General features: G+C 36.4%; 2 protein-coding genes across 4 annotated transcripts in view; both read right to left on the bottom strand.

Annotated features, from left to right (window-relative positions):
• The window catches only part of LOC136034813 (frataxin, mitochondrial-like), a 32,697-nt gene extending 19,541 nt beyond the window's left edge, over nt 1-13,156 (bottom strand). The window contains exon 1 of one of the 3 annotated variants that reach the window (XM_065716242.1): nt 13,076-13,156. The gene's annotated coding sequence lies outside the window, so the exon portion shown is untranslated. Of the gene's footprint in view, nt 1-13,042 lie in introns of all 3 variants that reach the window. The other 2 variants (XM_065716243.1, XM_065716244.1) reach the window with 2 other exon arrangements.
• Nucleotides 506-12,401, bottom strand: LOC136034812 (protein SREK1IP1-like). Its single transcript, XM_065716241.1, has 2 exons — nt 12,174-12,401; nt 506-1,076 (listed from the first exon to the last, which is right to left on the bottom strand). The coding sequence occupies exon 2, from the start codon at nt 1,072-1,074 to the stop codon at nt 589-591; it is 486 nt and encodes a 161-aa protein (XP_065572313.1). The 5' UTR covers nt 1,075-1,076; nt 12,174-12,401; the 3' UTR covers nt 506-588.
• Nucleotides 13,157-13,860: the final 704 nt, after the last annotated feature.

The raw sequence follows: 13,860 nt of genomic DNA, 5'->3' as shown, positions 1-13,860 counted from the left end.
GCATACCCCAATACTAAACAATACTTTTCAAAACGCTTTATTATATCATTTCTCTCATAGGGCTGTCATACTATCTACACTTTAGATAGGATTTAATTTTTGCTTTAAAAGGCCAATTAGTAGCAAGACTACAAGGATCAGGTAGGTATTAGAGTAACCTAGTACCTAAGAAAGAATACAAAAAATACATACATTTTGCTATTTGAGTAGTTTAGACTATTCACGGTTTTAGACTAATTATGGTCTATATTCTAAAAGCAAATCATACTTAAGTCAAAATAAATATTGCAAGTGATATTTCTTCAAATTATTTTTCAGTCTCATCATACAAAGTACGCGATTTTAGAAAGTCCAGAGAGGGTTTTAACAACTGGAGATGAAGGCATTTAGTCTGTTTATTGTGGTGAAATGAACCAGGACGAGTCCCAACACTCATTTATGCCTAAACGTATTTCCTTTTTAGAAATTCCGCTTCTGGTGAATCCTTATGGTCAACTGGTAAGAATTGCCAAACTGAATAAAAATATGTTTATTACTGCCAAAAATCATTCACAATACAAGCAAAATTTTCTGCATTATTTGAGTGGATTAGTCCCTTTCACTTGACGATGATGATTTATGCTTCCTTTTCCTTTTCTTCAGCTTTTTATCTTTTTTGTGCTTCTTTTTCTTTCCTTTATCAGAGTTTTTCCTATGACTTTTCCGTTTTTTAAGACTTTTATCTGACTTCTCGCTAGCAGACTCACTACTAGTTGAAGACTTCCTCCGTTTGTACAGCTGTCCCTCCTTTACAGAATCAGTTGAATAAGTACGTTTGCGTTCTTTTTTCTTCTTCTTTTTTTCCACTTTAACTCGTTCTAACACTTTCGAAGAACCTTCTAGCTCCTGTTTCCTGAGCAATTGCAACGGGGTTTCATAATCACTTTCACTACTTGTGGAATCTATTTCTAAGACAGGTTTCCCAGCATTCCCAAGAACATTTCTACACTGGTAGGTTAAGTGCCCAGAATAGCCACACTTCTTGCACCCTAGTTTCTGTCCTCCCGAGCCTCCAGCAGGTCGTAAAGATTCCATTTCTGAAATGATGATAACTGACTTCAGGGGTAGATCCAGGATTTTCTTTAGGAAGGTGGGGGGCGTATAATAGGTTGCTTCGATAAACTTGCGAACACAGAAATAAATGCAATTTAAAGGTTTAAAGGGAATCTCAAAAATTATGTGTCGTACGTAGGTAGTAGAAATAGTCGTAAATTTAATCTAAAATCTGGTGAGGGTTAAAGTTCTAATAAATCTGTTGAAATTAAAATGGTACAAAAATATTTATACAGAAAAGAGTAAGTTCAGAAAAATATGATATTTAATATTTACAGCATAGTTTCTTGCCTTTGCACTTTTGACCACTATAGCGAGTGAGTTAAGCTTTTTATTGTCAAAAAAATGGCCTTGAACCATCTTTTAGAGTAATGCATTCTTTGTGACAATTTGTATAGGTCAAACCATTTAACATAACGCCTAAATTTTGGGCAATCGTATAGTAACTATGATAGTAATAAAGAGTAGGAAATGAGGATAAACATACAACTTGTATATTAATAAAAGGTATACTAATTATTAAATACTAGTTCTTTTAGGGGTGTAACAAGAACAAGAGCTAAGAGCTCATATGGCACTTGTGACGAGGCAAGAAGAGCCAATAGCCAAGACCTCATATGGTATGAGCTCTAACAAAATTCTAAGAATCAATAGATTGATTTAAAAGGAAAATCAGAGGCGTAATGCCGGTCAGGATTTAAAATAAGAGCTCTGAGTCAAGATGTCTTCTAAATATCAAAATTCATTAAGATCCGATCACCCGCTCGTAAGTTATAAATACCTAATTTATTCTAACTTTTCCTCTCTCTTTAGCCCCCCAGATGGTCGAATCTGGGAAAACGACTTTATCAAGTCAATTTGTGCAGCTCCCTGACACGCCTACCAATTTTCATCGTCCTAGCACGTCCAGAAGCACCAAACTCGCCAAATCACTGAAGCCCTCCCCCCAACTCCCCCAAAGAGAGCGAGTCCGTACGGTTACGTCTATCACGTATCAAGGACATTTGCTTATTCTATCCACCAAGCTTCATCCCGATTCCTCCACTCCGAGTGTTTTCCAAGATTCCCCCTTCAACTCCCCCCAATGTCAAAAGATCTGGTCGGGATTTGATATAAGAGCTCTGAGACATGAATTCCTTCTAAATATCAAAGTTCATTAAGATCCGATCACCTATTCGTAAGATAAAAATACCCCAATGTTCACGTTTTCCAAGAATTCCGGTTTTCCCCTCCAACTCCCCCCAATTTCACAGGTTCTGGTCGGAATTTAAAATTAGAGCTTCAAAGCACAAGATCCTTCTAAATATCAAATTTCATTAAGATCTGGTCACCCTTTCGTAAGTTAAAAATACCTCATTTTTCCAAATTGCCCCCCCCCCCCCAACTCCACCAAAGAGAGCAGATCCGGTCCTGTTATGTCAGTCACGTATCTTAGACAGGTTTTTATTCTTCCCATCCTGTTTCATCCTGATCTCTCCGCTTTAAGTATGTTTTCCGCTAAGATTTCCGGTTCCCCCCAACTGCCCCCCCAATGACGCCGGATCCGGTTGAGATTTAAAATAAGAGATCTGAGTTACGAGGTCCTTCTAAATATGAAGTTTCATGACGATCCGATCACTCCTTCGTGAGTCAAAAATACATAATTTTTTCTAATTTTTCAGAATTAACCCCCCCCCCGTCCCCAATAGAGCGGATCCGTTCCAATTATGTAAATCACGTATCTAAGACTTCTGCTTCTTTTTCCCACCAAGTTTCATCCCGATCCCTCCAATCTAAGCGTTTTCCATGATTTTAGGTTCCCCCACCCCGAACTCCCCCCAATGTCACCAGATCCGGTCTGGATTTAAAATAAGAGCTTTGAGACATGATATCCTTCTAAATACCAAATTTCATTGAGATCCGATCACACGTTCGTAAGTTAAAATACCTCATTTTTTCTAGTTTTCAGAATTAACCCCCCCCCCAACTACCCCAAAGAGAGCGGATCCATTCCAGATATGTCAATCATGTATCTAGGACTTGTGCTTATTTTTCCCACCAAGTTTCATCCCGATCCCTGCACTCTAAGTGTTTTCCAAGATTTTATGTTTCCCCCTCACAGCCCCCCCCCCCAATGTCACCAGATCCGGTCGGTATTTAAAAGAACAGCTCTGAGACACGATATCCTTCCAAACATCGAATTTCATAAAGATCTGATCAACCGTTCGTAAGTTAAAAATACTTCATTTTTTCTATTTTTTCCGAATTAACGGGCCCCCCACTCCCCCCAAAGAGTCAAATCGGGAAAACAACTATTTCTAATTTAATCTGGTCCGGTCCCTGATACGCCTGCCAAATCTTATCGTCCTAGCTTATCTGGAAGTGCCTAAAGTAGCAAAACCGGGACCGACAGACAGACAGACTGACAGACCGACAGAATTTGCGATTGCTATATGTCACTTGGTTAATACCAAGTGCCATAAAAACAGAACCAAGATACAGAAATGCATACAAGACACTTCAAACAAGGGTTTCAGTATAGGCAATAAACCATTAGCTAATCACTGTTTCTTTTTAAAAATAGTGTTTCAATAAACAGTGTCTACTTTGACGAAATCTCAAAATTTACTGATCAAAATTTTACTTCTCATAACAATATAGTGTATCTTTCCACTTTTTAAAGTTCAATATATTTCGCTTAAATTACAGAATTCAGAATTTTATGAGAAAATCTCTATTTCTGAATTTTCATTTCCACCATTTCTATTTATTACACGGTCGATATCTACCACAATATTTCGGTGAACGTGCATAATGGCTAGTCCTGTGAGTCTAGAGTTCTGTCAATTTAGAGCTCTTCGTTAGTATATCCTCTTCTATTCATCCTAAAACATTCGAATAAAGACCAAAATCGTCCGAAAAATATGAACTCTAATAAAGATGCATGTAGGTATGTGCTTCAAACTAAGTATATGAGTTGAAATACTCTTTAAAAAACAAACAATTATGCGTTTGCAATTCCTGCATTTGATAGGTATGGATTGATGAATTAAACTCTCAGGGTTTCAAGCTGTGATAGATTTCTAATTATTTTTTATGGCACTTGGTATTAACCAAGTGACATATAGCAGTCGCCAATTCTGTCGGTCTGTCGGTCTGTCTGCCGGTCCCGGTTTTGCTACTTTAGGCACTTCCAGGTAAGCTAGGACGATGAAATTTGGCAAGCGTATCAGGGACCGGACCAGATTAAATTAGAAATAGTCGTTTTCCCGATTTGACCATCTGGGGGGGGGGGGGGAATGGGGGCCCGGTTAATTCGCAAAAAATAGAAAAAATGAAGTATTTTTAACTTATCAGCGGGTATTTGGATCTTAATGAAATTTGATGTTTGGAATGATATTGTGTCTTAGAGCTCTTATTTTAAATCCCGACCGGATCTGATGACATTGGGGGGAGTCGGAGGGGGAAAACCTAAAGTCCCGGTTTTGCTACTTTAGGCACTTCCAGGTAAGCTAGGACGATGAAATTTGGCAAGCGTATCAGGGACCAGACCAGATTAAATTAGAAATAGTCGTTTTCCCCGATTTGACCATCTGGGGGGGGGGGAGTAGGGGCCGGTTAATTCGGAAAAATAGAAAAAATGAAGTATTTTTAACTTATGAGCGGGTGATTGGATCTTAATGAAATTTGATGTTTGGAATGATATTGTGTCTCAGAGCTCTTATTTTAAATCCCGACTGGGTCTGATGACATTGGGGGGAGTTGGAGGGGGGAAACCTAAAATCTTGGAAAACACTTAGAGTAGAGGGATCGGGATGAAACTTGATGGGAAAAATAAGCGCAAGTCCCAGATACATGGTTGACATAATCGGAACTTATTTGTTCTCTTTGGGGTAGTTGGGGGGGGGGAGTAAGTCTTAAAAATTAGAAAAATGTGGTATTTTCAACTTACGAACGGGTGATCGGATCTCAATGAAATTTGATGTTTAGAAGGATATCGTGTCTTAGAGCTCTTATTTTAAATCCCGACCAGATCTGGTGATGGGGGCGGGGAGTTGGGAGGGGGGAACCTAAAACTTGGAAAACACTTAGAGTGGAGGGATCGGGATGAAACATGGTGGGAAAAATAAACACGAGTCCTAGATAGATGATTGACATAAACGGAACGGATCCGCTCTCTTTTGGGTAGTTGGGGGGGGGGGGGGTGTTAATTCTGAAAAATTAGAAAAAATGAGGTATTTTTAACTTACGAACGGGTGATTGGATCTCCATGAAATTTGATTTTTAGAAGGATATCGTGGCTCAAAGCTCTTATTTTAAATCCTGACCGGATCTGGTGACATTGGGGGAAGTTTGGGGTGGGGAGACCTAAAATGATGGGAAACGCTTAGATTGGAGGGATTGGGATGAAACTTGGTTGGAAAAATAAGCAAAAGTCTTGCATACGTAATTTACATAATTGGAACGGATCCGCTCAATTGCGGGGGGGGGGTAATTCTGAAAAATAAGAAAAATAACGTATTTTTAACTTACGAAGGAGCGATCGGATCTTCATGAAAATTCATATTTAGAAGGACCTCGTAACTCTGATATCTTATTTTAAATCTCAACCGGATCAAACGTAATTGGGGGGGGGGGCAGTTGGGGGGACCGGAAATCTTAGAAAATACTTAAAGCGGTGAGATCAGGATGAAACTGGATGGGAAGAATAGAAACCTGTCTAAGATACGTGACTGACATAACTGGACCGGATCTGCTCTCTTTGGTGGAATTGGGAGGGGGGAGGTAATTTTGAAAATTGAGGTATTTGTAACTTACGAAAGGGTGACCAGATCTTAATGAAATTTGATATTTAGAAGGATCTTGTGCTATAAAGTTTAACTTTAGGTTCTGACCTTCTCACAAGTGCCAAATGAGCTCTTGGCTCTTCCGACCTCGTACCATATGAGCTCTCGGCTCTTCCGACCTCGTCCAAATGAGCTCTTGGCTCTTGGCTCTTCCGACCTCGTACCATATGAGCTCTCGGCTCTTCCGACCTCGTCACAAGTGCCATATGAGCTCTTAGCTCTTGTTTTTAATCTTGAGATTTCCAGATATTCATTTCAAAGTTTAAATCACGATATGTCTATTGAGCACAAAAATTAAAATTGAAATTTGACTCAGGTTTAGCATTAAGTAAGAGAATTGTTCTGTAAAAAACTTAATTTATAAAAAACTAATCGGGGAAATATGATTGGATGGCATGGATCAAAATAAGTATAAAAATCTTCAGCAGTATATATAGCAGTTTAGACAATTTTATGGACAAATATACGCAGCCCCTATATTACAACACGACTATATTTTGCGACTGGTTAGTATTGACAAGGTGAGAAATTCTTAAGTAATAATGTAGTTGCATTCCGTTTCCGTGGTTTTCTCAAGTTGTGAGAATTTCCATTTTTTATCAGCACTTTCTTAGTAAATGTTTGGAAAAAAATCGATGCCATTCCATTGATTCAAACTGAGAATTCAGAGACCCATCTATACCAGCTAGATAAAAAACAAAACAAAAAAAAAAAAAAAAAAAAAAAAAAAAAAAAAAAAATTAATTGTCTTTTTTATAAACAATTTTTCGAAAATATATTCTTCTTAAATGATCACTCCAAACTCTGAAGGAGTATTTCGACTCATATACTTAGTTTTAAGCATAAACTTATACACACCTTTATTAAATTTCTAAAGACTTTGGCCTTATTTTAAAGTTTTAGGACGAACAGAGGAGGTGATATGTTATATAATGCAGATCTTTAATTAGATAAAAAAAATAGGCAATAAAGTGCCCGCCATTTGCTCACCAAAATCTAAACCTGAAATTAATAATTCTTATACAATACAAATCCCCTAAAAAATAACAATGTTGTGAAAACCACCCCACTTCGCAAAAAAAAGCCAACCAGACAGCCAAAAAAAGTAATGTTTATCACTTTCTTTGCCTAGTCCCATACCAAGACTCAAAAACCAATTTTTGACAGTAAAAAGAAGGAAATATTTTATTTTTCAGCCCAGTTGTGGCAGCACAATCCTGAAATATCATTCCAACAGTCTAAAGAAGTTAGGATTTTAAATTTCCCCTCCTTGTTATTACAAAACGAATAATTTCGCCTCCAAGTTGGCGTCTGTGGTAATACGGACAGATTCCCTTGATAACCCTAAATTTAATTAAATACTTTTTGGCGGTATGTGTCTTTAGTAAAATCTAACTGAGACCCCACAAAGTTACGTGAAACCTTGTTTCAAACTTGCTTGCAAAAAGAAAAAGTCTTAATAATTAAAAACTTATTAAAAGCTCAACTATTAAAAACCAATTACAAAAAAATTAACTTTCGTCCGAACCCAAACTAGAGCAAGAAGATTCAACCGCCAAACCACCACTAAGTCAGATGGAGGGGCGACCACCACCACCCCCTAAATCTGCCAGTGACTGACTTCATTTTTGCTACAGGCATTTTTCGAAAACTAGACACGGCGTATTTTGATGGCAACATAATACTGAACAAATATTTTAACAATAGAATGGCATAGTTTATAGGCATAATAATATTGAAGAAAAAATTGAATAATAAAAAGTTGACAATTACTAGCATACCTTTCAAAATTCAAGCTGAACAACACAGATAGCAAAAACACTAAAAGAATAAATAAAAAAAAACAGATTGAAAGAGCGATTGGCTTGATCAGAGTCCAGCAAGAGGCATTAGAATACTGATGCTGCATTTTATCTTTTGGTCAAGTTGGTCTATTGACCATCTTATTGTCATGGTTTGGTTTGCCAAGCAGTACGATAGTAATGACTGGAGTACAAGCCAAAAAGATGGAATGAAATGGAAGGAGTATGACTTAAAATTGCACCACACTTTAAAGGGGTTAAAAATTAGAAGAAACACTGCCATACCTAAAAAATACATAAAACAACCTAAGCATATGAGCAGCAGCTTAACGTCATTGAGAACATCTACTGGTGGGATTATCTAGTCCTTCTAAAAGTAATGAGTGTGATTCAAGGAATTATAATTGCTGGATATGATCATTATAGTGAATCCATCTGCTCGTCTAATATCTGTACATGCCAAAATATGTTGTTTGGTATTGTATTACTCATTTTTTAAGGGTGTTATCTCAGACCTTAGCTCCAACTTGGCTGCAGAAACCTAAGACATCAAGATGAACCTGCCAATCATTCCCAAAAGTTGCTGCTGAAACAATGTTTTCCCATTGAGGTTGGAAGATGGTGATGAGGTTTTCCAAAGCATTGTAGAAAGTAAGTCTGAGAGGTTTTTTTTTTGTATAATGCTATGATGGGACCCCCATGGTTGCCAAAGTAGGGCTGCATTTAGTATTATGTGGTCCTGCACCCTTAGAACTTGACTGCATACCACCATTGTAAGATTTAAATGAAGTTTGTCAGGTGGAATTGGCCTTAGTTCTTATACACGGTTTAAGAAGATAAGTTTAGGATAAGATATTTATGACCCAGTATCTTTAAAATCTTCAGCAAAACAGCTAAGTACACAATTCCCCATTTTAAGATGTACTTTTACACTTGGGACCCAAAGAATCAATTCAAGTTGATTAATATGAAATCTAAGCGATGCCACTATTACTGACAAAGCATTGCAGCACTTAGTCACATACAGCCAACAAAGCTCAATACCCTCCTCTTCCACCCAACTCTGTTAAGACCCTTATAATTTTCTCCCTTCAATGAATTTTAGCTCTCTGGAAGCATTTTCTTATGGTCACTTTCCATCCTTCGCATTGACAGCGCGGATGACAGAAGGATACACTTGGGCAATGCCTAGAAAAAGATGCAGCAATCTCAAGAATAATTCTTGTTGAACTTTGGCCGAAGACGCTGGAGAGGTCATCTTGGAGAGGCATTGTGGCCGCCTTATGCGCCAACGGGCGTGGGAGGTCTTAAGTCTAATTGTCACACATTAAAAAAAATCCATAAAAACATTCATTCTACCAGAAATTATACCAAAGTAAATCAATCAGTTTGAATAATATAGATCTAAAAGGGTTCTGTATTTGCTACCATATTCTCCAGCTCCCTTTGCTGGGCTTCTTTTTCCACAAAATAGCAGGTAAACTCATGCCTGAAACCAATAGAAACTAAAGTACATCAAGGTCCTACGTGAATGACAACCCTAAAGGTTAATTCAAGGGGTATTTTATAAGTAGGGTCCATTTGAAGATAAGTGAACAACAAAAGATTATTTCAAAGAAAATTTATTTCCAGAAAGTACATACTTTACTCTATTTAACAGCATAGTTGCCATGTTTTTTCCAGCATTCATCATACCTTCCAACTAGTTTTTAAGTAACCTATTCATAAAAACTTGCCCCCTGTTTGAATACCCAATAATACCCTGCATTTAGCGTAAAAAGCGGGGCGTTGAGGAGGGAACAGGCCCTTTCATATACAGAGTAATTTCTGTTTGTTTTAAGTTTTAATATTACTCCTTACTTTCAGTTAAAAAAAACTTGTTTTTTTTTATTTAATTTCTGAACGTTTTTAAATTAAGGCATGTTTTGATTTTGGCTCTTCGCACAGGAATAATTAAAACGAAATTTGCATATTAATTTATTTTTATGGCTAAATGGCTTTCTTATAGCTTTGATTGGACGATTTTGAGAAAAAAGAAGCAGGGGAGTAGGCCTAGTTACCCTCCAATTTTTTGATTATTTAAAAAGGCAACTAGAGCTTTTAATTTTTTAAGAACATTTTTATTAGTAAAAATATACATAACTTACAAATTAACTTACGTAATGAACTTCTATATTCGTATGTTTTTATTACATATATAAGGGGGTTCATCCCCTTGTCAATACCTTGCTCTTTACACTAAAGCTTAAATTTTGTCCCAATTCCTTAAGAATGACCCCTGAATCACAAAGGCCATAGAATAAATAGTTGAAATTAATAAAGTTCCTTTAGCATAGAGAGCAAGGTATTAGGAGGAGGTGAACCCCTCATATGCATAATAGTTTCTGTTTGATTTAAATTTTAATGCTGCTCCTTACTTTCAGTTGAAAAAAATCTTTCATATTTATTTTTTCATTGTTCTTCAAAAAATGCTAAAAAATACTGCACCCCCTTCATGGAAATTTTCTTCCCCCATGACAAATTCCTCCATGGAAAGATCCATCTGCATAAACCCCTCCCCCAACCAAGAAAAATCCCCCTGAAAGTGTCTATACACTTCCCAATAACCATTACTATGTGTAAACACTGGTCAAAGTTTATAACTTGCAGCCCCTCCCATGGGGACTGTGTAGAAGTAAGTTGTCCCCAAAGACATAGTTATTAGGTTTTTTGACTATGCTGAATAAAATGGTTATCTCAGAATTTCAATTTAGTTACTTTGGGAAGGAAATGAGCGTGGGAGGGGGCCTAGGTGCCCCCCCCAATTTTTATAGTCGCCTAAAAGGGGCACTAGAACTTTTAGTTTCCGTTAGAATGAGCCCTTTTGCAATATTCTAGGACCAATTGGTGAATACAATCACCCCTGGGAAAAAAACAACAAAAAAACAAACAAATAAACATGCATCCATGATCTGTCTTGTGGCAAAAAATACAAAATTCCACATTTTTGTAGATAGAAGCTTGAAACTTCTATCAAAAGGTTTTCTGATATGCTGAATCTGATGGTGTTATTTTTGTTAAGATTTTATGACTTTTAAGGGGTGTTTTCCCCTATTTTCTAAAATAAGCCAAATATTCTCTGGCTCATAGCTTTTGATTGGTAAGTTTAAACAGGTTACTATTGAGCCAGGTTGCTCCTTACTATAGTTCATTACCACAAACTGTTTGAAAATGTACTAAAAATTTTCAAAGGGGCTTCAGTATTATCACCTGATCTGAGAGCAATCAAAATAGCCTTAGAAATAATAGTAATGAATCTTCCTCCACAAAAAAAGTGTGTGCTATCTTCACATTTCAGATTTAAACTACCCTGCAGCTGACTAAATGAATAGGGTGTGGATTCTATATAGGGGCCTATTTACCAACAGAAAACATACAAAAATTTTTTGTGGTAATCTAATTTATTGATGCTTTAGCAATATAGACATCTAAAGAATCAGACTCATGAGACAGCTCAAGAGGGCATTGCAATTCCTATGTAACCCAGTCATATTAAAAAAAAAAATTCCAAAACATTTTGAGAATACTGTGTTAGGTAAGCATACATTGGTTTTTTCTCCTTTAAAAGATGACCTGGTGAATCTCCAGTCAGAAGTCATTGTTCAGGAGCCAGTTCATCCAAAATAGTAAAAACATTGAATAAATATGGCTACTGGGATGATATGACCTCCTCCCTGCCCCATCTTGTAGGGTAAGGGCCATAAATAAAGGAAATTGCCAAACTTTTACCCTAGGTTTTATAATGGAAAAAAGGGGCAGTTTGATGTTGGGTGTGCAATTGGTTTGAAACTTTCAAACATTGATTTCTAGTTAAAAACTTCAAGCATTTTGACACAGTAGGGGGGGGGAGAAGATAGTAGGCCCATAAATTGGCAGAGAAATTGTTTGCCCTTGGTCAGTTCTAAACTTATAGCTTAAAGTACATTTGCCAAGAGGAACCAAATATATAAAACCACTTTTCTGGGGAATAATCCCCCTCCTAAGATAACAGGGCCTAAAAAGAGGGTCAGAAAATGTTTCTTTGATTGTCTTAAAGCTTGTATCCCTAAATCCATGGAATAAAGGGTCCCCAATCCAGAAGGTGAATTTAGTAAAGAATTGCCCCCTTTTACAAGAAAATTGCAATAAAAGGCCAGAAAAGGGCCAATAAACAATTTTAGCCTTGCCACTTTGTATACCAAATTAAATATACAATTACCCAATTGGTAAAATTGTAGTTGAGTGACTTCTTGCTTTCTCAGAAAGGGGTTAGATTAGGAAAATGAAACTTTCAGGGATGGGTCTATAGGCTAAAGTATATCCTGGGAAGGTACTTAAAGTACCCACCTCTGATCCTTCTCCCTCTAGAGAGCTCTGAAATTTGCCAACTTGACAGTTCTATACCTATTGAAATTTTGACAAAACAACATTTTACCTTAATTTTTCATTTACCTCTTCTCTAATTTTCAGTTGCCTTTTCTCTGCCTTTAGTTCTGGAAATGCAATTCCTGTTATTTGAGTAGAATTCTGAGCCATATCAATGTTTTTTTCCAAATTTTAGGAAATGTATTTGCAAATCTATAAAACCTTATAAATTGGGATTGAGCAAAGTTGTGAAGCTAACAACAATTTTGTTGTACTTTATTCAAGCAGAAGGTCTATTTTGTAAGGTTTCACTTTTATAACACACATTTTTGAAGGTCATCAAAGGTCAGGGCTGTCTATAGGGAAAAGGGGTGGAGGTAGGTACTTCAAAATACCTTCCCAGGATATGTTTTATCCTGTAGACCCATCCCTGAAAGTTTCATTTTCCTAACCTTACCCCTTTCTGAGATAGCAAGAAGTCAATTTACTAAAATTTTACCATACAATTTTGTCTTTGACCTGCCAAAATATATTTGGCTAACTTTAAAAGCTTCAATGGGATTTATACTCTATGCACAGCAAACTAGCATTTAGACCTTGAAATTGAGGGAGCAGGCAGACAATGGCTAAACACATTTTGTCTCATATCTAATTATAGCTTCAGAAATTTAAGTCCTGTTGGACTAGAATCTATTCACGGTGGTGAAATATCATGACCATAACAAACAAGGCTTTACAAATCAGCAAAAAGTAGGTCAAAAACAGCAATTAACAATTCAGCCAATCAGAATAAGACCTTCCCTGCTGACATGGTCTGTCCTGGGCTTTTGTTAGAGAGAAGACAAATTATTAAAGAATTTTACCACAAACTGATTGATAGCTGTTAAATATAGATTAAATCTGTCAATCAAGCTAAAATCAAAGTAAACGATTAAATACTTTTTCATGACCATTTACAGATTGGTTAATTACCCTAATTTAACTTTTCTTGCCCAAAATGTCTTCGAATTTTAAATACAGGGCAATCGTCTGCCATCTATAATTTCAATCAAGTTTTCTCATTATATCTTATGCCAAGTTCACACGCATGTGAGTTCGGAAAATCCTTTAAGGATTTGGTCATAATGACCAAATACTCAAACCGTTTCCTTAAAGGGCGAAAATATTTTACGCTTGAAATTTTTTCAAGCAAAATCTTTACAAGCAATAAGCCAAAATCTTAAAGGTATTTCCAATGCATATGCCCTTTTAAGAAGAAATAGTTTTAAATGACCTTTGGGTAGGTAGGTCGTAAATCATCAGTAGCTATTAAAAGGTTAGATTAGTTGGATGCTTCACTTTTTTCTGTTAGGGCATAGTTTGGACATATTGCTTTAAGAGCCATGGGGTAAAATTCCAGTTTAGGGACTTCTTTGTAGCTTTGAACATAGCCTAGTTGAGTTTCGTGAATCCAATTATCAGAAATAAATCCTGTTTTTAAAATGTAATCTTAATTTTTTTTTTTTTTTTTTCCTAGGCTAGGCTACTGTGCATATCCTTTTCTTATTCTCAGGGCTTGAAGATTGCATTAATGAGCTTTGTTATTACCATATCAAACTAAAAAAAGAAAAATATCAAACAAGATTTAAAATACCATATCAAACAGGCCCAGTTTTTAAACCACGCCATAATTTTTAGTTGAAAAAAATAGAATTAGATAAAATTCTAATTTAGCTGCTTTTGGTTATCTTGGAAAGAGGTTAGATTAGGAAAATAAA

This window comes from Artemia franciscana, chromosome 13 (assembly GCF_032884065.1).
Source record: "Artemia franciscana chromosome 13, ASM3288406v1, whole genome shotgun sequence".
NCBI lineage: Eukaryota > Metazoa > Arthropoda > Branchiopoda > Anostraca > Artemiidae > Artemia > Artemia franciscana.
The sequence above is the reverse complement of the archived record's forward strand: the minus strand, read 5'-3'. Positions and strand labels throughout refer to the sequence as shown.